Genomic DNA, 25,657 nt, shown 5'->3' on the forward strand with positions numbered 1-25,657 from the left:
CCCATGGTGCTATTTAACATAGTCCTTTGTCCCATTTATTTCCTGTAAACTGGTAGTTAGACCTAGCGACTTGAGTGGATTCAGTTTTGATATTTCAGGCATAAATACTTTGTAGGTGGTATTGGATACTTCCATCAGGAGGCACATAATATTAGGCTGGTTTTTGTATGTCAACTTGATCAGTAGCATGAAACATTCACACAAATAGTCGTTTTCTGTTTCTTTCAGTCTTTCTTCATCTATTGGAAGAATTATTCTAACATCACCTATTTGATAACTCAAAGATACAGCTCCTACAAGAAAGGCAGCTCTGTATCCTTTGAGTAGGGAATAGTATTTAGAGACTACAACATGTGCAATGGGTGCTCATTGTTATTGAGTTGTTAATTATTTCTAGACATTTCTAGTGGACAGAACTAGGAAATAAATAATTTTTTTAAAAGGCAGGGCTTAAAAAAAAAAAGACAGGGTTTGTCATCTGTTTGTACTAACATTTCCAATTCAAATTTAGGTTTTGGGGGTTACTTAAAGTTACCTACTTAACTTTTTAATTTTATATTTCTTCTCTCCAATGTTAAAAATCTTTGTCCCTAATAACATTAACGTAATTAGCTTTTGCTTTTGGAAACTCAGTCTAGAGCCTGCTTCTTCAGGTCTTCTAATGATTTTTCAAAGTAGTTAATATAAACTTAAATACCTTTATCTCTAAACCACTTGGAATGGATTCTTCTGCCTGCAACTGAATCTTGACAGTGTAAACAGTGTAAGCAGGAGGGATGGGGTTATGCATTCCTGTAAAGTACACATGCAGCCACTCATAGTGAAACTAATTGATGCAGCTGATTCCCCAGTGGGAGAATTGTTGAAGATGTATTAAACAGAGACCTGAGTCACTTGGTCCTTTCTGTCTAGATGCAAATCCCAGTTCTCCAAAATTTATGCTTCTGTTTTTCAGCAGCAGTCCTTCTCCCCCCTTATTCCTTTCCCCTAAATCACACCCTAGGGAACACATTAGGTTAGGCTCAGAGCAGGCACACAGGCTCTTTTTTTAACCATGGACCCTGGTCATTTCAGTGACGTCTTTGAGGGGCTTTCCCATCACGGCATCAGAGTGGGTGAATCAGAAGTCCTGGGAGTGAATGCACATGGGCAAGAAGAACCGGAAAGTTGGAACTAGTTGGTCACTCTAGAGACCTCAAGGACTGCACTGAGCTGGGTCTTGGGATCAGGGACAAGTCACATGAGTAGGACATCCTTGTAATTTTCCATGATATTTTCATCTTTAGAGCCGACCTTTCCAGCCGAATCATCTCGGAGCTGTGTCTTCACCTCAGAGTAGACAATTGAGGCATGCTGGGGTGGAAAAAAGATAGAAGAAGAACTGGAAGGAGAAGGAGTATGGGGCTATAAGCAGTAGTGGGAGAGAAAACCGTCAGGAAATGAAACTCACCTGGTCCTCTAGAGATGTTCTGAAGGTATTTCCTGTGGAAGAAAAGGAAACCACTGAACTATGAGTATTGGATCCACTCAGAACTCAGTCTTATAGCTTATTTCCCAGAATCTGGGAGTCACTAGGCCTTTTGCATTGATTGTCATGTTTTCTCCTCCCTGATCCCCAACATGTCCTACAACACATGTGACTTTGTTTTACCATTTCGTAACCCAGCCTTCTGCATGTCCTTTTCAGGCTCCCTTAATACCACAGAAAGAAATCTCACTCCCTTCATTTACCAGATGTTTAGAGATAATTTCTCTCTTAGTTACAATTCTTGCCTCTCTTAACTTCCATCTTACCAACCTTGAAGTCCAACCCCTGCTTGTTCTGCAAGTTCTCACTAGACCTCTTCAAATGTCTGCTCTGTGAGAAAAATTCTCTTGCATTAGCATGTTCTGGTTATTGATTTTATTGCCAAAGTTTCTTAGAGATGGAGCCATAGTGAGAGAAGAGTTTAGCAGGTATGATTTGTCATATCCTGCATATTAGAAATTAAGAATCTCAGAGAAGGTAGAATCATGAGAGCTATATATAGTAATTTTATGGAGAGATAGAGCTTGGGAAAAAAGATACATCCTGGAACTCTTTCGTTTTCATTATATTTTTACCATAGACCTTCTGGATTTACAGATCTTTTTAATGACCTGATAGAAGCTATGTACTCCCTCCCCAGAACAATAGACATATGCATGGAAATTTGCATAAAATTTCAGGGGCTTCATGCAAACACAGGCACTGGTGAAGAAATCTTGCTACAGATCATCAACACATAAAGTGCCTAAAATATAACTCGTCCACCAACAGAGTGCTCAGCTTCAGTGGTGTTTTGACAAATATGTCAAGGACAGAGTGTGAAGAGCAGCGACTGATCAAGGTGACTCATAGGATGTACCCAATTAACCCAATCAAATTGGTGGCAGTTCTGTCATTCAAAAGGTCCTGATTAGTGGGGATGGCTGAGAAATCAAAGTAACGGACAAAGCAGGTGTTCAGATGATGCATGTTAGTCAAATATAGCAATAGGCACTATATGCAGCAAATATTATAGCAAAACAGAAGACTTAGTCTTTTACTGGCTTGTGACCTTGTAAAAGTCCTTAACCCCATTTGTAAACTGTGTTCAGGATCACGTTACAACTGAAATTTCTACTAGGCACAAAAATACTGGAGAGGTGCTACAGGTAGAAAAGGCAGCTTACAAAATGGAAGAAAATACTTGCAAACCATATATCAGATAAGGGATTCATATGCAAAATATATAAGGAATTCGTAGGACTCAATAGCTAAAATAATAACAATAACCCAATCTTATAATGGGCAAAAGTTCTGAATAGATGTTTCTCTAAAGAAGACATACAAATGGCCAACAGTTATTGAAGAGGTTCTCAACATCAGTAATCACACAAATGAAAACCACAGTGAGATATCACCTCACACCTATTAGGATGGCTATCATCAAAAAGACAAAAGATAGCAAGTGTTGGCAAGGATGTGGAGAAAAAGAAATTCTGGTACACTGTTGGTGGGAGTGCAGATTGGTACTGCTACTATGGAAAACTGTATGGAGGTTTCTTAAAAATTTAAAAATAAAACTCTCATGTGATCCAGCAATCCCACTTCTGAGTACATATCCAAGGGAATTGAAATCAGGATCTTGAAGAGATCACAGCACTATTCATAATAACCAAGATATGGAAACAACTTAAATGTTTATTGATGGATGAATGCATAAAGGAAGTATGACACACACACAGACACACACAGACACACACACACAATGGAATATTGTTCCACCTTAAAAAAGAAGGAAATCCTGTCTTTTGTGACAACACAGATGGACCTGGAGGACATTATTCTAAGAAAAATAAGCCAAATACAGAAAGACAAATACTGTATGTTCTCAGACTCATAGAAGCAGAGAGTAGAATGGTGGTTCCAAGGGGCTGGGGGAAAGGAGACTAGAGGTATTGCTCAAAAGGTACAAAGTTTGAGTTATGAAGGATGAATAAATTCTGGAGATCCACTATACAGCATAGTGCCTACAGCTAACTATATTCTATTGTATACTTAAAGCTCGCTAAGGTAAATCTTATGTTAAGTGTTCTTACCACACATCATCATCATCATCATCATCATCATCATCAAGTGTGTGGAAGGAAACTTTGGAAGATGATGTATATATCTATGGCCTTAATGGTGGTGATGGTTTCCTTGGTGTTAATTTATCTCCAAACTCATGAGTTGTATACATTAAATGTGCATAGCTTTTTACATGACAAAAAAAATAGTGAACTACTTATAATATGCTAGAATATGGATGAATTGCAAAACATTATGTTAAGTGAAAGAATCCAGACCTAAAGATTCCATTACATAAGATTCCATTTATACGAAATTATAGAAAAGCAAAACTATAGGACAGAAGGCAGATCCGTGGGTGCCAGGGGTAGAGCTGGGGGGAGATTAACTGCAAAGGAGCCTGAAAGGATTTTCTGGGCTGTTGGAAATGTTCGACATCGTGATTGTGGTGGTGGTTCTGTGAATGGATGCATTTATTAAAATAATTTGAACTGTGCGTTTAAACGTAGAGAATTATATTGTATGTCGATTATACCTCAATAAAGCTGATTAAAACAATCAATGAGTAGATTAGAAGACAGAGTGCATCACACTAAGTACTGTCTCCTAAAACTTTAGTTCAGTTATGTGCGTGTTTGTGTGTGTGAGTGTGTGCACATTCACACTGCTTAACAGTACAATTTGTACTTCTTACTGCAGATAACAATAAAAAATATTTCAACACCCTTATCTAGAGCATTGAGAGTTCTGACTCATGACTGGTGGTGGGATTGGAAGAAAGCTGTGGGTCAGCAAGGACCTGAAATTCCCAGGTGTCCCCAAGGACAGATGTGGTCCACGTGGGAGACAGAACAAGCAGGAGTATGGTCACCTTGGGTCCTGTTCAATAGGGCCTCCAGGTACCAAGGGAATCCAGCAGCAGGAAGCTGGAGGTGATTGACTGGAGGTGAGGCCAATGAAGGAGTCACAAACAACTCCTGGAATTAGAAATGCACCAGCTGTGCCAAAGGAATTTTAGGAAGGAGGGGTCCAGCAGGAAACCTCAAGAGACCACACATGTACCTTATACAGGGGAGTGCCTGCTTAACCATCTGCCATCCCAGAGAGGCAGAAGCCAGCTTCCAAAATACCAGCTGGAGTAACTCCTTTCCCACTCCTTTCTCCAGGCTAATTAGGGGAAGCCAACCAAAGAAACAGAGAGGCCAACTCTGCCTCGTCCTCCCCCTCATCCCTACCATTGCCAGCTTCCATTCTGAAATTTCCCTGAACTAGGAGAGGGGAAAGTTTTGCTTAACATCTTCAAACTAGATGTTCTAGTTACTTAATAGAGACTATGACATAAAGTGTCCATCTACTGTCTATTGTCTAAGATAATGTTTTGTAAAGACTTTGGCTGCCAGAATTTTCATCCTGAGTGCCCGAGAAGATCTCTCACAGAAGAAAGTTTAAACAGACAGTGGGAGACGGAAGATTTTTGTAATTAAGTCATGAGTCTTGCTTGTTCAGTATACTGGTTACACAGGGTTGTTATATGGATTAACTAAACATCTACATACATATGTATATTTTTATATATTATAATGCATATATATCCTTATCACATAATAGGTGCGTTGCCATCATTCATTCATTACTTAAGGGAAATCTTTGTACATACACCTTCATGATTATAATATCTGTTAGAAGGATGTTTAATTTTTCTTCTGATCATCAGCAAAGATACGTTATGTAGTTTTCTGTGTTTGCCTTCTCTCTTCAGAATCTAAGCATCACACTGTAGGGATTTTTATCTGCCTTGTTCACTGATTTACTCCCTTTACTTAAAGCAGTGCCCATCACATAGGAGGTGCTCAGTAAATATGTGTCAAATGAATGAATATAGTTTGCAGCAAGAATCTCTCCCCAGTGACTTACCTTCTCCTTCTTCCCCAGGCTGAATAATCTGGATCTGAGAATATACCAGGTCTCTTTCTTTGGGGTGCTCTGAGAACAAAAAAAAGCAACACTTTCTAAGCTGTCCCAGTCAGTGGGGTATGCTGCAGATGCTTCTTCCTAAGCAATTATTTATTGTGAATGTCTGGGTTTGGGATACTTAGGGAGACCAGGGGCCTTTGCCAGGCCTCAGAACAAAGTATCTCTCCCTGGCTCAGGCTGGGAGCAGTTTCCTACCAGGAAATCTTTACCATTGCCATGCAACTGCTGCAGCTCCACTGGGGCAAGGCACATGGGATGGAAGGACACTCCTGGGCCTAGGGTCAGGGGTCTCCTGCGAGGCACAGAAACACATGATCATCCTTGGAACATTATAATATGCACAAGAGTGGGATAGACAGAGACAAAAAGGAATGGGGAGAAGTCAGCAGAACAAGGCCAGAAGAGTCTCTAACATCATAGGAATGATGACCTCATAGATAGAATGGTCACTCTCAGTTGGTTAAAAAAACCCAGCCTCATCACCTGGAGGAAGTGTCCTCAAAGCATTCTATCTGGACAATTCAAGAAGAAATTAGACATAATCCATGCTCCAAGTCCCTGACTATAAGACTGAGGCACTGACACAGACAGAAGAAGACCATATTTTCCAAACCAAATTTAAAAGCACAAAATTTGATGAGTATATGAGCACATGTGGGGCAAAAAGAAGATTCCTAGAAACTGAGGTTCCTCTAGAAAGTCTAGAATTAACAGTCATTTTATACGTAGTTATAGTAACACGTTGCCTAACTATAGGACTATTTGCACCAGAAATATTCTGCGGCAACCTAGAAAATCTATAACCTTTGGTATCATCCATTCAGATAAATTTCAAATAAGAAACTGATCTAAATACATGCAAAATCCATTATACAAACTATTAGAAGGATTCTAGGAAGCTGTGATTGTGGCCATTTTAAGGAATGTGAAAACGGGAGTATCTAGACACAGGGACACAGAGAAATCACTTAGCCTAAACTTGCAGCCCCACAGTTCTGCACATTTTATTCTTGGGAAACCAGAAGGCTGAGGCCTCACCTGGTTGTGTCTCCCAGAGAACCATCTCCTGCAAAATAAAACGAAGGCAGATTGTGTCAGCAGAGGGAGCTCATTCTCAAATATTTCACACACATGCATTGCCTAAGAGAGGTCATCAGAAAGTTATTTCAAACATGGGCCCAGTCCCATATTCTCATGAAAACCATGTGAAAAAGAACTGAACAATGCATATAACTTGCTGGGGACAGGGCTACACATTTCTATGTTGAATATACAATTATTTGAGACTTATTAAGGTTCAAGGCTGTGTTGATCTACCTCAGGAAATACTAAATATAGCCAAATTTGTCTTTCTGGCAGAGTAGTGAGGGGCTGTAGATGGCTTTCCAGGGACATCTGTGGTTATGCCCAAAGGAACCTCAGTCTCAAGCTCGTTAAGGAGACTCATGGTCAAAGGTCCAAAGCTCCCTACATTCAGCCCAGTGCAGGGCACATAGCAGGTGCTCAGAAGGATCTGGTGAGTTGAGTTGGATTGAATTAAATTAAAAGACAGGGAGGAAGGATGGGTAATTATACTAGAGCTGAAAAAGTTTCTGTGCCTGTCTTCTACACCAGGTTTCCTGGCATCTGAAACTACCCTGACCTGGGTTAAAGCAAGAAGCCTTTGGAAGCACATGACAGTACCAGGGAGAAACTCTCTCCACCATGTAGAGGGGGAGGCAGCGGCCTGACCTGTGGAGAGTAGAGCCATTGGAGCACAAGGTGCTCATTTCAGGCTTTGACTCTGGGAAGTCTCTGAGGAAGAAGAAGGATAAAGATTAGCCAGCTCCCATTCTCAGTCATTTCTTCATAGAGGCTTCCAGTTTATTTTGATTGTCCACTTCTAGGGGATGTAGGGTGGGCTGAAGCATCTAGTTGACCAGTCTGTTTGGACCAAAGAAACTACTCAAGGAAACCATTTAAAGTTTTTGAAACTTCACATTAAAATGTTTATTTCCTCCCTACCTTTCCACTTGAGGCTTTGTAGATTAGACTAGATACCTATTAAGGAAACTGCCATTTCAAGGAAGAGTATGAGTGTGTCTGTGAGCGCTGAGGTGGTGAGGTAGAGAACGGTGGCGTGGCTGTTACTGAGGTTGGGATGAGCTGGGGTGTCTGAGGCAGGGACAGGGCATGGGCTCTAGCAAAAGGTAAGAGAGAACACAAACCTAGTCTCCTCTGGTGCCAGCAGTAAAACAGCAGGGCCACAGCCAGGAGAACGCTGAATATCCCCCCAGTGGTTCCTGCAGCAACAAGGCCTCTTCTTTTCCCTGGGGTGCCTGGAGGGGAAAAGCCTGTATGAGCCTCCAGGGGAGGGGTCTAGGGCCTGGAGCCCTGGAACCTTTCCTCAGCTTGGCTGGGGCCTTGAGCCTGGTAGAGGGAAGAATCTAAAAGATGAGGACTCATGGGGGCCTTTGAGGACTAGGCTAGGACTGGTGTGGCACAGGAAGCAGGTTTCTACTTGTGGGCAGCACAGCCCTGAGCCTGCATGTGACAGGAAGTGACTCACTGTGAAGGGGTAGAAGACAAGAGCCTGGGTGGATTGTGGCAAAGGGGAGAAAGGTAGACAGCTCCCTCCACTGACCCCCAGACATCATTTCAGAAATTAATATTTGGGGGAAAATCTACATCTGCCTCTCTATCTCTCTATCTATTCTGTACTTTGGCCTTTTGGAAATTTCCCCTAGACATCTGGAAAGATGTTATGCGACAGCGGCTTGGCAGCACCTAACTTTGGAACAGCAGCCTGCCTGAGAAAGAAAGCAAATATCACCACTGATTAGGACACTAGCTGAACCAGCAGTAACTCTGAGATTGCTCTCCATTAAAAAAATATATTGGGATACCACAATGAAATGCCACCAGTTTCCTTCCTCATAGAAGCCTGAGTCTTTGAAGGGGAGGTGGGAAAGAAACTGATGGAAGGAATAAACTAAATTGTTGGGGAATTCTGATTTTTCCATTGGATCCATTCTCCAAGGCAAGGGTGTCTCTCTCACCACTCCTATTCAACATAGTTCTAGAAGTCCTAACCAGAGGAATCAGGCAAGAAAAAAATAATAGAAGACCTCCAAATTGGAAAGGAAGAAGAAAAATTGTCTCCATTTGCAGGTGACATGATCTTATATAAAGAAAATCCTAAAGACTCCACAAAAAATCTTTAGAGCTAATAAACAAATTCACTACAGTTGCAGGATACCAAATCAACATACAAAAATCAGCTGTGTTTCTATCCATGTAACAATGAATTACCCAAAGAAGAAATAAAGAAAACAATCCCATTTTCAATAACATCAAAAATAATACAATACTTACGAGTAAATTTAACCAAGGAGGTGAAAGACCTGTATATTGAAAACTATAAGATATTGTTGAAAAAAATTGAAGAAGACACAAATATGGAAAGATATCCCATGTTTGTGAATTGGAAGAATTAATATTGTTAAAATGTCCATACTATATAAGTCATCTACAAATTCACTGCAATCCCTGTCAAGATTCCAATGGCATTTTTTACAGAAATTAAAAAATATATATTGTATGGAACCACAAAAGACACCAAATAGCCAAAGTAATCCTGCAACAAAAGAACAAAGTTGGAGGCTTCACACTTCCTGATTTCAAACTCTATAACAAAACTAGAGTAACCAAAACAAATTGGTGTTAGCATAAAAACAGATACATAAATCAGTGGAACAGAATCAAGAGGCCAGACATAAACCCATGCATATACTGTCAACTAATATTGGATAAGAGAGCCAAGAATACTCAGTGGAGAAGATAATCTCTTAATAAATGGTGCTGGGGAAACTTGATATTCACATGCAAAAGAATGAAACTGGACCTCCATCTTATACCACTCACAAAAATTAACTTGAAATCTATTAAAGACTTAAATGTAAGATCTGAAACCATAAAACTCCTAGAAGAAAACATAGAGAAAAAGCTCCTTGACATTAGCCTTGGCAATGACTTTTTGGATATGATACCGTAAGCACAAGCGACAAAAGTGAAAATACACAAATAGTACTACAACAAATTAAAAAGCTTCTGCACAGCAAAAGAAATAATCAGCAAAATGAAAAAGCAATCTATAGAATGGGAGAAAATACATGGAAATCATGTATCTGTTAAGAGGTTAATATATAATAATATAAGGAAGTCATACAACTCCATAGCAAAAAAACCCTCAAATAATCCAATTTAAAAATGGACAAAGGATTTGAATAGACATTTTTACAAAGAAGACATGCAAAAGTTAACAAGTTCATGAAAAGGTGTTCAACATCACTAATTGGGGAAATGCAAATCAAAACCACAGTGAGGTAGCACCTCACACCTGTTACAATGGCTTTTTTATAAAGTTTGTTTAGAATCAGAGCATAAGCAAAAACAGTAAAATTGGGTTTCCCTGGTGCCGCAGTGGTTGAGAGTCCGCCTGACGATGCAGGGGACGCGGGTCCGTGCCCTGGTCCGGGAAGATCCCACATGCCGCAGAGCGGCTGGGCCCGTGAGCCTGCGCGTCCGGAACCTTTGCTCCGCAACGGGAGAAGCCACTACAGTGAGAGGCCCGCGTACGGCAAAACAAACAAACAAACAAACAGTAAAATTAAATTTCAGCATTTCAGTTTAATAAAGCAGTCTACGTTATGGTGATTTAGCAGAACATAGGAAAGTAAGAAAATGTGTCACACTTACACTAAATTAAGGACGTTGAGTTATGTTACTAATGTATGCAACTTTAATTTTGTTTAACACTCTCTGCCAAAATAAACTTTATTCCCTATAACTTAAAAAAAAAAAGAAGACTAGAAATAACAAGTGTTGGTAAGGATGTGGAGAGAAGAAAACCCTTGTACACTGTTGGTGAGAATGTAAACCTGTGCAACCACAATGGAAAACAGTATGTAGGATCCTCAAAAACTTTTAAAAAATAGAACTACTATATGATCTAGCAATCCCACTTCTACATATATATCCAAAGGAAATGGAATTACTGTCTTGAAGAGATATCTGCATCCCTATGTTTATTGCAGCATTATTTACAATAACCAAGACATGAGCAACCTACGTGTCCATCGATGTATGAATGGACAAAGAAAATCTCGTGTATATATATATAATATTCCATCATGATGGAATGTGAATATGATGGAATATTATACAGCCATAAGAAGGAAAATTCTGCCATTTGCAACAACATGAATGAAGCTTGAGGGCATTATGCTACGTATGACAAGTCAGACAGAGGGAAAGATCTCTGTCTCTTTGAGCTAAAAGATTGTGTTGAGGTTCAAATCTGGGCTGCCAGGTATAAGCTTTGTGACCATAGGCAAATTACCAAACCTTTCTGAGTTTCACACTCCTTTTCTGTAGAATGGAGATGATAATATCTTTATTTTCTAGGATTATGACTACGATAAGCAAAAATGATATGTGTAAAACTTATTCATTCAGCAAATATTTATTGAATGCCTAATATGAGCTAAGCAGTGGAATAGGCACTTGGGATAAAATATGGTCAAAATAGAGATTTACCTTTATGAGGCTACTATGGGAGGCATGGAAAGAGACAGAAAATGACTGCATGGCATGCCAGTTGGTGACACATGCTGTGAGGAAGAATCAAGCAAGACTTGGAGAGGGAGGGCTTTGGTGAAGAGCTGCTATGTTACATAGGCTGGCTGGGAAGGTCTCACTGGGAAGGTGAGTAAGGTCCTGGAGGAAGTGAGGGGATGAGCATGAAGATAGTGGGGAAGAGCAGTGCAAAGGCCCTGAGGTTGGAGTGTGACTGGAACTTTTGAAGAAGAGACAGGGGGCCATGGTGGCTAGAGTGGAGAAGGTGAGGAGACAGTGGTGGGCCATCAGGTCAGAACAGCAGGATAGCCAGATCATCAGGATCTGGTGGGATGTTGAGAGGACATTGGCTCTCCCTCTGAAGGAGATGGGAAGCCATGGGAGGATATTGAGCAGAAGAGTAACATGATCTGATTTATGATTTAGAGAGTTCCTTCTGATACTGTGTTGAGAACAGGTTGTGTGGAGCCACAGGTGAAGCAGAAAATCAGAGTGTTATTGCAATCATCCAGGTGGCTTGGATCAGGTGGCAGCAGTGGAAGTGGTGGGAATTAGTCATATTTTGGTGATACTTTGAAGGTAGAGCTATCTGGACTTGCAGGTGTATTAGAGTTGGAGGATCTAGAGAATCCGCCTGCCAATGCAGGGGACACGGGTTCGAGCCCTGGTCCGGGAAGATCCCACGTGCCACAGAGCAATCAAGCCCGTGCACCACAACTACTGAGCCTGTGCTCTAGAGCCCGTGAGCCACAACTACTGAGCCCGCGTGCCACAACTACTGAAGCCCTCACGCCTAGATCCCGTGCTCTGCAACAAGAGAAGCCACTGCAATGAGGAGCCCACATACCGCAACGAAGAGTAGCCCCCACTCACCACAACTAGAGAAAGCCCACAAGCAGCAACAAAGACCCAACACAGCCAAAAATAAAATAAATAAATTTATTTTTAAAAAATGTGATGGGGATCCAGTAAAAAGAAAAAAAAAACCTTAAAAGGGGTATCTGATGAATAGGTATAGAAGTACCATTGGAGTGAGGCAAGCCTCAAGGTGATGGGTTTGAGAGAAAACAGAAGTAAAGAGAGTGAGTAGAGATAACTCTTTTAAGGGGTTTTACTGTAAAGGAAAGCAGGGAAATCTAGCTTTCCAGTAGTTCCTCCATAAAACTAGCTTTATTGGATAGCCTGGGATGCAACTGAACCTGAGATAGAGGATGAATTGAAGCCCCATAGAAACAATTTCTTTAGTCCCAGGGGAGCTGAGTGGGAACCTGGCTTGAACTAGTATGACTCCTTGGAGACAGAGGAAGGTAAAGATATAAGCTACGACTGTGCTATCCCAAAGGAAGGCTTATCTCCTCTGTGGACATAATGGGGCTCTGTATTCACTCTTGGTACTTGTAAGTTTCCTGACCTGAATACAAGTTGGTATTGACACACTCTTAGACCTACAGTAATGGAGTAAAGGGATGTTTTATGTCTTTGGCCCTGTGGAGGATTACCAAAAGGAGAGTATAGTTGACGCTTAGGATGAAGGAGCTATACCCTACCCTAAAACACTGCTAATGACATAAGACTGCTGTTTGAGAGCAACACACAATGGATCAGCATACAGGCACACAGAATCATCCCCAAGAGATGAAATGGCCCCTGGCCAGCATTCCCTCACTGTAGTACCTCCTTATAACCTGAATTATTGATATTTAATGGAAAAAAGTGAATATCGCAGTGGAAAATGGCAAAATGGAAATAGAAAAATTAGAGTCACAAAGATAGTGTTGGCTATGCCCACCCCTAATTTGAGAAATCTGAGAATAAATAAGGTCAATGGGGATTAAGACTTACTTCTCACAGAGACGTTCACCGCCTTGCTCTGGATGAGGCCGTAGCCATTGTCAGCTGTGCAGTAGTAGCCCCCTGCGTGGCCCTCCCTGATAACAGGGATCTCCAGCTCTGCTCTCTGGGAGCGCTGACTTTTCTGCCCCAGACTCTCCCTCGTGTCCTCTCTGTGCCAGGAGAATGTGGTGTTCCCCGTGCCCTCAGCCACAGAGCAGACAAGGACAAGTATCTCCCCTTCAACCACCGGGTCCCCCTGGGGCTGGGTCTCCAGGAACACTCCAGACACAGGGATTCCTGTATGAACACAGACAACAGGTGAGGGCATGGTGAGAGGAGGACAGGGTTGGGATGTTGGACAGGGTCACTTTTTATGGGACTTTAAGATATACTCTTCTGCAGGTGTTAGCACTGTAGCTCATAGACTGTGGATTTGGGACCTAGAGTATCATTAAATGTAGTAACCTTTCCATCCTGATGCACAGACTCCAGGAGAGAAAAATTGGGTCTCCCTGAAAAATCATTTGGGTTTTATGTCCTGTCCTAGTTGTCAGTGTGAATTATTTTGACCTGGGAGAAGTAATAACAATAGTGGCTATCATCACACTGACCTAGACCACATCCGTTTCCAGAAGTCCTGCTTTGGTACCTAAGACAAGCTGATATTTATTGTATTTATCTTTGTGTGTATGCATGTCCTTCTCTTCTGCTTTACACATCACACTGTTTGTTGTTACTGGTTAGGGTCCACCTCTGTGGATATGTGTCTTCTAAATAGTTTGCCCCAAGATCTGACATCCTAGAATCTGTCGATTCAGTAGCAGAGAATTTTGTTTCTTGTTTTCATTTTGTTTTGCCCAACTCTTGTATCTGCCTCTGTGAATCACCTCTGTCATTTCAAGGTGCTAGAATTTCAAAGAAAGACTAAGTTTTTAGAGAACTAGAGGTGGAAATGAAATCCTGTATTTCTTTTATTATCTACCTCACTTCACAGTCTAAGCCTGGTGCCTCTGTCAGGATGAAAAACTCCATCTGTACTGGGCAGTCCCTACCCTCACTGGGCCAGAAGGAGCAGTCAGGGGAGACGCCACAGCCCGGCTCTCCAGCACTCACCCTGCACGTCAATCTGAAGTGGAAGGCTGCGTTTGTGGATGCCGCTGGTCATGGCCCCACACCAGTATGATCCTGAGTCTTCTCTCCAGACGGCTGTGACCTGGAGTTCTGGGGATGTACTCCAGTTTGAGAGGATGACCCCATGGTCTCTGAAGAAGACAAAGCGAAGCCGAGTGTCCGACCGCTCTAGAGGAAGCTGTGTTTTACAGCTCAGGTTTACAGAATTCCCCTCTGTAGGCTGGGAGTCTGTGGCTTTCAGCTTTGGATGTGGAAATAGCTCTAGAGAGAAGAGGTGAATCAAGTTCTCAGTATGAGGCAGGCTTGGATTCGCGGTTCTGGAAAACTTCAGACACCCAGCAAGACAAACTTATCGGCCCCTCTATCACATTTTTCTTTCCCAGGATTATTTAAGTCAAATTGTTCCACTTTCTCTGCCTCTTGGAGGACGTGGTCTCAAATATTTCCAGAGTTTGTTATGATATCAACTTATATAGGGAATTCCCTGGAGGTCCAGTGGTTAGGACACTGTGCTTTCACTGCCGAGGACCCTGGTTCAATCCTGGTCAGGGAACTAAGCAGATCCCACAAGTTGAGCGTCACAACCAAAAAAAACCAAAAACCAAAAAACACCACTTACATAGATCCCCGCGGATGCGCCCAATTTACCCTGCCCTGACATTGCCAAGCAAATTTGTATGAAATGAAGTGTTTACCTTGAATTCGAATATTTGTGAGACTTGTTCTCAATACACGATTGTTTTCCAAGGATCCAGTGCATTGGTAACAGCCACTGTTGTTTAAACTTGCTTGTGATATCAGAAGATCCAAGCTTTTATTAGAATCAGAAATAAGTTTTCTATTCCAAAAGTACCTCACAGCAGTCAGTTTCTCTCTCCCCCTTTTCCGGCACCTCAGAATCAACTCGTCACCTTCAAACACAGAATGTGGGGCCTGGAGGATGAAGGAGGCTGGAAACCACACACAGATAAGACGTTGTTATTGAGGCACTCCTTCCTCTGTGCATCCTGAATTACAGAGATTTTTTTTTCTTCCTTTTTTCTCCCCCAGGATTTAGTCTCCTGACTCAAGCTCACTCATTTCCTTCCAAATCAGTTGACCTGCTTCAGATACAATTCCTAAATAAATCCTAAACACGTCTATTTAACCATTCAGGGACAGATTCAGAAATATAAGGATTCTAATGTGCAGAGGAAAAGCTGAGAGGAGGTGTGACCGAATCTCTGACGTCATTGATTACGGAGAAGATCAACACCGACTTGCTCACCAAATAACAGAACAGGAGTCGTCAAAGACGTAGTTCTTGGAGAAATACACTGGGAATTGTTACAGTGCTTTGGAGTGCGCTATGCAGAGGGCTTATGGTCACAGATACAAATTCAGGGTCAAGGGGCAGTGAATGCGGTCCACTCATGAAGCTCTCATGCTCTTCAGATTCTGATTACAGGCTAGTTCTATCCTTTCTCTCTGAGACGATGCAGTGAATGCCTGCTCCTATAGACCAATGCCTGAGGAGTGATCTAAATTTTCTGAAATAGAGAAGGGACATATCCTAAGACAGGTGAAGACACAAGCCCTGAGGCTGGAGATTTCCCACCTCTGAATTCTTATTTTATAGCACTTTTCACTTTCTATTTTGTGCTTAGTACATTCATGTATACGTAAGTTCTCCCCAAGGAGGCTGTAGAGCCCTTGAAGGCAGGACCTAAGACAGCTTCACTTTTGAATCCCCTAAAACTAAAACTTCCTTCTTTAATTGTGTGTGTAAGAATGTCTGTTGATTAATATCAGACATTTAAACTCTAATGTCAATAGTAGTTTGAAAAACACTTATAGACAGTGAGGGAGGACATGAACCTGAAAGATCAAAGTTAGAGTAGAATGAAGGGCCTCAGTTCTTGGAAAATCCAGGGAGCTAAGATGTACTGCAAACCACTTCCAATGTTTTAACTAATTCACCTTCTTTCTCACCTGTAGAAAAAATCAAGCGCACAGGGTTACTCGGGAGTGAGCCTGGGGCCTGGCAAATGTACTGTCCAGAATCACGAACCTCGAGGGTGTTTCCTTGGGTTTCACTTGGACGTTGTCTTCCAGAGTACCAACGGTACCATTTTATTTTCTCTGGTGCATAGAAGTGAAATCCATTGCAAGTCAGATTCACTCTCTCTCCACGGAAGACAGTGGTCCACGGAGGCTGGAGGGAAATCATGGATTTGGATACAGTAGCTGGGGAGAAGAGAAATGAGTCTGAGGTGGAGGTGTCTGCAGTCCCCACTGCAGTGGCTTGTGTGGAGTGGACTGAAGCACCCAGCTTTGGTGAGTCTCTGAAAGGCCCCCCGGCGGGGCTGCTGTTTCCCCAGGTTTCAAGTTTTCCAGCTGTGTTCACCTTACCCAGGAGTGCAGCAACTGCTCTGTATACAGTGAAGTCTGTCTACAGGAACAGACTAACCTTTCAGAGGGCAAACCCAGCAGGACCTACTCACCACAGAAGATCAGTGATGGGAGGCCCGCAAACCCCCTTACCTTTTCCAACAGGACCAGGTCCTCAGGTAGATTCCTCCTGAACTCCCTCCCACCTGGGCTCTTCATGTTACACACACCTCTCTAAGATGAGCATTTGTGTGGCGTGGCCATATGGTGGGGTGAGGGATTGTAGAGGGAGGGAGTATAGGAATTTGGGGTCAATTACGCAGTTATGGAAAAGGGTCCATAGTATGTTTTTCCAACAAGAAGTAGGTAGGGGAGGGGTGAGCAGGCTGTTGTCTGAAGTGAAAATTATATTGAAATAACTACAAAGAGTATGAGTGCTGGGAACTAGGTGCTTCTAACTCCCCACACCCCAAAGATACTCTTTCATGAAAATAAAATGTGGGCCCTGCGTAAAATCAGGCCTTAAGATCTTTGAATAATTAATGGACAGAAGCTGGAGAATGTAAGGGTAAATATCAATACAAATTAAAGATAAGAGGTTTAATTCTCCCTGTTGAAAATAAGGGAAACAACTTCTCCCTCTGTTTTTTTCTTTCAGAATTTCTTTCAAATGTATGTGAATCTTTATAATGGCTAAAAAGCCTCTTGCCAGTCTCATAACTCAGGAACATCTTTCTCAAGAAGGAGCCATCTTTTTTTTTTTTTTTTTTTTGCCGTACACGGGCCTCTCACTGTTGTGGCCTCTCGCGTTGCGGAGCACAGGCTCCGGACGCGCAGGCTCAGCCGCCATGGCTCACTGGCCTAACCGCTCCGCGGCATGTGGGATCTTCCTGGACCGGGGCACGAACCCGTGTCCCCTGCAACGGCAGGCGGACTCTCAACCACTGCGCCACCAGGGAAGCCCCAGGAGCCATCTTTTTGAAATGCAGACATCTAGGGGGATAGCTCCCCTGGATCCTGTCTCCCCATTCCTGTGGAAGGGTAAGCATTTACCTTTGGTAGGTACCTTGTTGCAGTATGCAAGACTACCTCCAGTCCTAAAGATATGAGATGTCTATTCTTCCTCTGGAAAAAAGCCAATAACCATGATAAATTTAGGATAAACTATGTGTGACAAAAGGTGCAGTCAAGTCCTCCTGCTTGAGAACTAGTTACTGTTTAATCTTGAAAACATTTATGTAATGGGCTGAATCCCCTTGGCAATATAAGAGTAAGAGATCCTTTTCTGTCTTTGCAATCTCTTGGCGGGTTGTCTGTGATGAGCATGCTTATTATGAAGCGTATGGTTTAATGCTTATTCAATGCTAAAAGTGTTTGCTTTCTTTATTACCTTTGTGGAGAGGATTTCTGGGTTGGGAGATTTTGTTTTTAGCTTTATTTCCTGCAGCCATTACTGTGGCTCTTTCTTATCTGAGTTTATTTCCTAAGTTTTGTAGCTTCAAGGTGTGAGAGTTAGTAACTGAAGGATGAGTCTACCACTGTGGCATAAAAATTATTTTGAGCTGAAGGCATTTGAGAATAGATTTTATTTTTCTTTATTCTGAATTCTCTTATCTGCCTAAAAGCCAAGCCTGTGAAGAGTTCAGTTGTCATAAATCACCTCCCCAGGAGCAAATAAATGATCAGCTCTTATCCCCAGACACTGGAAGTTGGCACCACACCTAAAGCAGAACTTGTCACAAAACTAGCATAGCTCCCATCTGTTCTCTTAAGGGCCCATTTATCTTTCCTAAAAATCATTTGTTTTCCAGTAAGTAGCCTTCTCACCTGCCCCTTTCCCTATCCAGATGTTATATAAGTCCCAAATTCTAACTGCCTCCTTAGTTTATATTTTTCTGTGTATTCCCGTAAGTTTTGAATAAAAAAATTTGTCTTTTCTCTTGCTAGTCTGCCTTTTGTCAGTTTAATTTGCAGGCCCTCATTAGGAAAACCTAAGAGGATAGAAAAAAAAAGGTTTTCTTCCTTGACATAATAAAAGTAATCACAGACCAAATTATTCACTATTGGAAACACCCACTCAAACATTCTTACCCCTTTAACACTACTATTTTCTAGCCTGCACAGAGATCAATGTTTTGATAGGCTAATCCTTCATTGTGTATACAATGAAAATTTATTGTAAAGTGATACTTCAGATTCTGCCAAAGATGCAGTAATTCATGAAGGTGGTAAAAGTGTTGCGGGACCACGGCTCTGTTGGCTCCCAAAGCCACTGACAAGTGTAGTAAAGCAAGATTTCTTAAAGTTGAAGAGGAGCAAACAACGATAGGGAAAATATTTGTTTGGCTTCTGAAAGTTAGTCCCAATGTCCTTCTGTTGAGCCTGTGGCCCACCAGCGGGTTTGAAAAACAGAAGCACTAACTTGCCCAGCCACGTGACACAGTTCTGAGTAAGGAGATGTCAGAGGAATAAAGCTAGGAGTGAACTAAGGGGTGAGGATTCTGGGGGAAGATTTTTCCTTTATGATGAAAGGAGAGAAGCATAGCAGGGGAGCTCTTTTGCAGTTTTAGTTTCCTACAGCTATCACATACAAAAAAAACAAAACAAAAACAACCACACAAAAAACAATATTTGATTCATGCTTTGTTCTACAAATTGCCTTGGTAATCTAAATTCTGTGATGTAGAAAATAAAACACATTATTTCCATTTGTATTGTCTTTTTTCCAAAAATAAAATCTCATTGTTGGGGATATGCAATTTACCATAAAATCATAAGTGGAATCAATTAAGTGTGTTTTTATCTTAGTACTTTTTATGCTCAGGTAAGGAGGACTGTCTGTATTCAAGGGCGTACAAGCAATTGTTTTTTTAAAGCTTGAGACTTTAAATATTCTTACCTTTTTCTGTAAGAACTGCCCCAAATACGCCTTAGAATTGTACCCAAATATAATGGAAATACTCTGTTTGGGGGCAAAAACTGTAGAATAACCTGAACGCTTGTTTTAAATAAAGAAATTAAATGTTCTGTTCGATTATAGAAACATTCATGTGTCTCTGCAGACTTTTTTTCCTTTCTCTTTCTCTAGAGGTTTATACAGATATACTATGCCCCAGTGAGTACGGGGTTGTGTTTCTCTTAAAGAGAATAGAAATCTGCACTGTCTATGTTCCTGGGAAGCATCTGGGGTTAGGGAAATGGAGACTGGGCAGTAGGTCTTATACTGGAGGGAAGGGAGAACTTCTTTGGTGTGTGCAGCTTTATTCCTCACTGGTCCAAGTGAGTTGCCCCTGCTATGTACTGATGGCCCAGTGGTCAGGGAGAGACACATCTTGTCAGCATCTTTAAGAGGTTGGGACTGAGTCAATGGGTTCTGAGATTAGCCACATCTACTAGCTGACACTCTCTGTATTTTATTTTTCCATCCTAGAATGTTTAACAAAACCTAGTCCAGTTAAGATCTCCTCCCAGTTAGTCAGAGATTTGTGGGAAATGGGTTGTAGCCACAGCACTGAGGGGGAGAATCACAGGCCCAGAAGCTGCAGGGGATGGTGTGCATCAAGGGGCAGTGGCTCCCACTGGCTGGAGCTGGCTGACCATAAGAAGCTCCCTGGTTGGGGGGCGGGGGTGGGCTGGACAAATCAGCAGGGATTGCCAAAACTCGTGGAGACAGCTCCCAACAGGAGGCTGAACTTTCTGCTGACCAGTAGGATGGGGGCTCAAAGTTATCATGATCTGAGCTTATTAATAGAGAAATGTCTACACAGAATGCTGAAGTTCGGGATGAGTTGGTTGCCCGTGGCTCTGTCAAGCTTGGGGGGACATGGGGAAGCTGGCAAGTTGGTTGCACCTCAGCCTCCCCCAATGAAGTAATGGCTTATTTCTATCCTTCCCCTCTCACGATTCTATGCATTCTGTCAAATTGGCTAGAATCCCACATCAGGTGGGGACACCCCGTTTCCTTGAATTCTGTGACATGTATCCCAGCCCTGTCTCCAAGATCATCCAGCACAATGCCAGGTTTCAACCAAGAGTGTGACTCCCAAACTCTTAGGGTCAGAGTCCTAAGACATGTTTTCACCTGCCCGTAGTCCTCAAGAAAATGATGCAGGCACAACAAGGCCTCTTTCTACAAGTATTTGAGATACAGGATAGTTATTAAGATATCCAGAAACAACCAGACAAGGATGTCACAAAGAAAGAAAACTACAGGCCAATATCACTGATGAACATAGATGCAAAAATCCTCAACAAAATACTAGCAAACAGAATCCAACAGCACATTAAAAGGATCATACACCATGATTAAGTGGGGTTTATTCCAGGAATGCAAGGATTCTTCAATATATGCAAATCTATCAATGTGATAAACCATATTAACAAATTGAAGGAGAAAAACCATATGATCATCTCAATAGATGCAGAGAAAGCTTTTGACAAAATTCAACACCGATTTATGATAAAACCCTCCAGAAAGTAGTCACAGAGGGAACTTTCTTCAACATAATAAAGGCCATATATGACAAACCCACAGCCAACATCATCCTCAATGGTGAAACACTGAAAGCACTTCCACTAAGATCAGGAACAAGACAAGGATGTCCACTCTCACCGCTCTTATTCAACATAGTTTTGGAAGTTTTAGCCACAGCAATCAGAGAAGAGAAGGAAATAAAAGGAATCCAAATCGGAAACGAAGAAGTAAAGCTGTCACTGTTTGCAGATGACATGATATTATACATAGAGAATCCTAAAGATGCTACCAGAAAACTACTAGAGCTAATCAATGAATTTGGTAAAGTTGCAGGATACAAAATTAATACAAAGAAATCTCTGGCATTCCTGTACATTAATGATGAAAAAATCTGAAAGTGAAATCAAGAAAGCACTCCCATTTACCATTGCAACAAAAAGAATAAAATATCTAGGAATAAACCTACTTAAGGAGACAAAAGACCTGTATGCAGAAAATTATAAGACACTGATGAAAGAAATTAAAGATGATACAAATAGATGGAGAGACATACCATGTTCTTGGATTGGAAGAATCAACATTGTGAAAATGACTCTACTACCCAAAGCAATCTACAGATTCAATGCAATCCCTATCAAACTACCACTGGCATTTTTCACAGAACTAGAACAAAAAATTTCACAATTTGTATGGAAACACAAAAGACCCCGAATAGCCAAAGCAATCTTGAGAACGAAAAACAGAGCTGGAGGAATCAGACTTCCTGACTTCAGACTATACTACAAAGCTACAGTAATCAAGACAGTATGGTACTGGCACAAAAACAGAAAGATAGATCAATGGAACAGGATAGAAAGCCCAGAGATAAACCCACGCACATATGGTCACCTTATCTTTGATAAAGGAGGCAGGAATGTACAGCGGAGAAAGGACAGCCTCTTCAATAAGTGGTGCTGGGAAAACTGGACAGGTACATGTAAAAGTATGAGATTAGATCACTCCCTAACACCATACACAAAAATAAGCTCAAAATGGATTAAAGACCTAAATGTAAGGCCAGAAACTATCAAACTCTTAGAGGAAAACATAGGCAGAACACTCTATGACATAAATCACAGCAAGATCCTTTTTGACCCACCTCATAGAGAAATGGAAATAAAAACAAAAATAAACAAATGGGACCTAATGAAATTTCAAAGCTTTTGCACAGCAAAGGAAACCATAAACAAGACCAAAAGACAACCCTCAGAATGGGAGAAAATATTTGCAAATGAAGCAACTGACAAAGGATTAATTTCCAAAATTTACAAGCAGGTCATGCAGCTCAATAACAAAAAAACAAAAAACCCAATCCAAAATTGGGCAGAAGACCTAAAGAGACATTTCTCCAAAGAACATATACAGACTGCCAACAAACACATGAAAGAATGCTCAACATCATTAATCATTAGAGAAATGCAAATCAAAACTACAATGAGATATCTTCTCACACCAGTCAGAATGGCCATCATCAAAAAATCGAGAAACAATAAATGCTGGAGAGAGTGTGGAGAAAAAGGAACACTCTTGCACTGCTGGTGGGAATGTGAATTGGTTCAGCCACTATGGAGAACAGTATGGAGGTTCCTTAAAAAACTACAAATAGAACTACCATATGACCTAGCAATCCCACTACTGGGCATATACCCTGAGTAAACCATAATTCAAAAAGAGTCATGTACCAAAATGTTCATTGCAGCTCTATTTACAATAGCCCGGAGATGGAAACAACCTAAGTGTCCATCATCGGATGAATGGATAAAGAAGATGTGGCACATATATACAATGGAATATTACTCAGCCATAAAAAGAAACAAAATTGAGCTATTTGTAATGAGGTGGATGGACCTAGAGTCTGTCATACAGAGTGAAGTAAGTCGGAAAGAGAAAGACAAATACCATATCTTAACATATATATATGGAATTTAAGAAAAAAAACTGTCATGAAGAACCTAGGGGTGAGAGAGGGATAAAGATACAGACCTACTGGAGAATGGACTTGAGGATATGGGGAGGGGGAAGGGTAAGCTGTGACAAAGCGAGAGAGAGGCATGGACATATATACACTGCCAAACGTAAGGTAGATAGCTAGTGGGAAGCAGCCGCATAGCACAGGGAGATCACCTCGTGGTTTGTGACCGCCTGGAGGGGTGGGATAGGGAGGGTGGGAGGGAGGGAGATGCAAGAAGGAAGAGATATGGGAACATATGTATATGTATAACTGATTCACTTTGTTATAAAGCAGAAACTAACACACCATTGTAAAGCAATTATACCCCAATAAAGATGGTAAAAAAAAAAAGAAAACAACACCCATATAAAAAAAATAAAAGTAAATAAAAGATATCCAGAAACATAAAAGAGAAAGGGAAAGAAAAGATGGACTTACCAAGTGGTCCACTGACTGGAGGTGCTGCAAGAGAGTCAAGAGCAAGCCATCAGCACAAGGCAACGAGTCACAAACCATTTTACCGTGAGAGTTCACCCGCCCATTTTCGACTTCCGGCCAAATGGAGGAGAAACATGCCCAGTTCCACCCACCCTGGAGAAACAAGATAACGTCATGGCCAAAAGCTCAGGCTGCAGACTCAGGCAGAAACAGGTTTGAATTTTAGCTGTGTGGCCCTGGGCAAACTGCACAAAACCTCCAAGGCTCAGTTTTCTCCTCTGTAAGATGGGGGCCATCAAACTGACCTCATGGCCATATTTTAATGAGCTAAATTAGTAAGTCATCAATTAAGGTTGCTGTAATTGGTTTTTTTGACATGACTGTGGCTGCTGCTGAGGCTTGGCTTCACTATCTTCTTGCCTGGAGTGTTATTCTCCTCCTTCATTATGAAGCAAAAGCAAGTTACCCTCACACATCAAAGCCCAGATAAAATCCCACCTCCTCCATGAAGCCCTCTGAGATGCCTCCAGGCTGCAGCACCCTCACTTTTCTATTGATTCAGAACCCCTCCCATTCCCGCTCAGTTGAAACTCATAACTGGACATACAGTATGGGGCAGTGGTTAAAAGCACAGCTCCAGTGTCAGATTATGGGTTTGAATCCTGACTCTGCCACTTTGCTACTGCATGAAACTTAAGGCAAGAGACCGTCTCTATGACTTAGATTCCTTATCTGTAAAACAGGATTTATAGAAGTTCCAGCTCATCGATTGTTAGAGGATTGGATACATTAATACAATGGGATATTCTTAGAAGACTGTCTGACATAGGGCTCAGCAAGAATTAATTATTATCAGCAAGAATTAATTATCATTGTCCTATGATCCATTGTGTAATAATTTTCTTGTATTGCCAAGTCAAATGCTCTTTTATTTGTCCTTTGACTTCTTTATCAGAATGTCAGTTTTTGAGGGCAGAGGCCATGTCCTCCGTGTCCCTGCATACTCTGCATTGCCCCGCACCATGCTATGCCCCATATAGCCATTCATTCACTATTTACTGAATTCCCATAATGTGCCAGTCACACTAATAACTCTTCCTTTGTTTTTTTTTTTTTTTGCGGTACGCGGGCCTCTCACTGTTGTGGCCTCTCCCGTTGCGGAGCACAGGCTCTGGACGCACAAGCTCAGTGGCCATGGCTCACGGGCCCAGCCGCTCCGCGGCATGTGGGATCTTCCCGGACCGGGACACGAACCCGTGTCCCCTGCATCGGCAGGCGGACTCTCAACCACTGCGCCAGCAGGGAAGCCCCGTACTCTTCCTTTCTTAATTGGAGTCTGGAGATATAGCTGAGAACAAGGCAAACGCATTTAACAAAATTCAGTGTACAAATGACTGACTGGTCTTTATTTCCCTAAGCTTGAGCTACTAGAAAATCAGTGTCTCATTTGGACAAATATTGGCAATCGGGAAGAAAAATCAAAGGGAAATTGTCTTATTTCTCCTCTTCTCATGTTCTTTGCGAACATCAGAGCAGGTTTGATCTTAGAATACAAGAAAGAAATAACTATTCTCAGCAGAAAATCATTCTACATCAGCTCGCGGTCAGAACATGGTCCTTTCGCAAGGGACTCAGTTCATCTTTCACTCTTGGTTTTCATGATCTATAATTAGAAAGGTAACCAAATTTAATTGTAGTTTTCTGCATGGAAAAATAAGCCCACTTTTGGGGGGGGGTAAGAGGAATTTTTCATAGGCAATTAAAAGCAAACAAGGAACACATTACTAGAAATAATTTTTTCCCTCTCATTCCATTGTATCAATATCTTTCCCCTTTGTTCATTTTCTGCTGTTCTAAATGAGATTAAAATCCATTTTTTCAGCAGCACAGAGGAGAGGTCTTTTGCCTGTGGAGAGGCTCCGTTTTCCCAGCAAACAGAGGCTTCCCCCACTACTTACCGAGGACCAGCAAGGATGCCCACAGTAGCATGGAAGTCTGTTCTGGGGTCCTGAGGAGCATCTCATAGGAGACAGGCCAGTTCCCAGCGCTGGAGAGTGAGTTCAGCAAGTTGTTCCTCTGAGTACAGTTGGTTGAGTTAATGAAGTGAAAGGGGGAAGTAGGGGAATCTTTCTTAAAATACCGAACACTTATGTTACGAGGTGTAAGAAAATCTCAATGACAGAAGTCAATATATGATAAAAAAAATATTTAAGTACTGCTCTGATATATTGGTATGAATAGCCCCTCAAGGCTTTAG

At 41.7% G+C, this 25,657-nt stretch overlaps 1 protein-coding gene across 1 annotated transcript; it reads right to left on the reverse strand.

Moving 5' to 3' along the window:
• Nucleotides 1-1,091: 1,091 nt before the first annotated feature.
• Nucleotides 1,092-25,419, reverse strand: LOC132438240 (Fc receptor-like protein 4). Its single transcript, XM_060032256.1, has 12 exons — nucleotides 25,359-25,419; nucleotides 23,401-23,424; nucleotides 16,100-16,354; nucleotides 14,824-15,078; nucleotides 14,111-14,389; nucleotides 13,007-13,294; nucleotides 7,756-7,866; nucleotides 6,587-6,614; nucleotides 5,758-5,840; nucleotides 5,489-5,557; nucleotides 1,451-1,482; nucleotides 1,092-1,353 (listed from the first exon to the last, which is right to left on the reverse strand). The coding sequence occupies exons 1-12, from the start codon at nucleotides 25,417-25,419 to the stop codon at nucleotides 1,237-1,239; spliced, it is 1,602 nt and encodes a 533-aa protein (XP_059888239.1). The 3' UTR covers nucleotides 1,092-1,236.
• Between the last annotated feature and the right edge of the window lie 238 nt (nucleotides 25,420-25,657).

Source organism: Delphinus delphis, chromosome 1, assembly GCF_949987515.2.
Source record: "Delphinus delphis chromosome 1, mDelDel1.2, whole genome shotgun sequence".
Classification (NCBI taxonomy): Eukaryota; Metazoa; Chordata; class Mammalia; order Artiodactyla; family Delphinidae; genus Delphinus; species Delphinus delphis.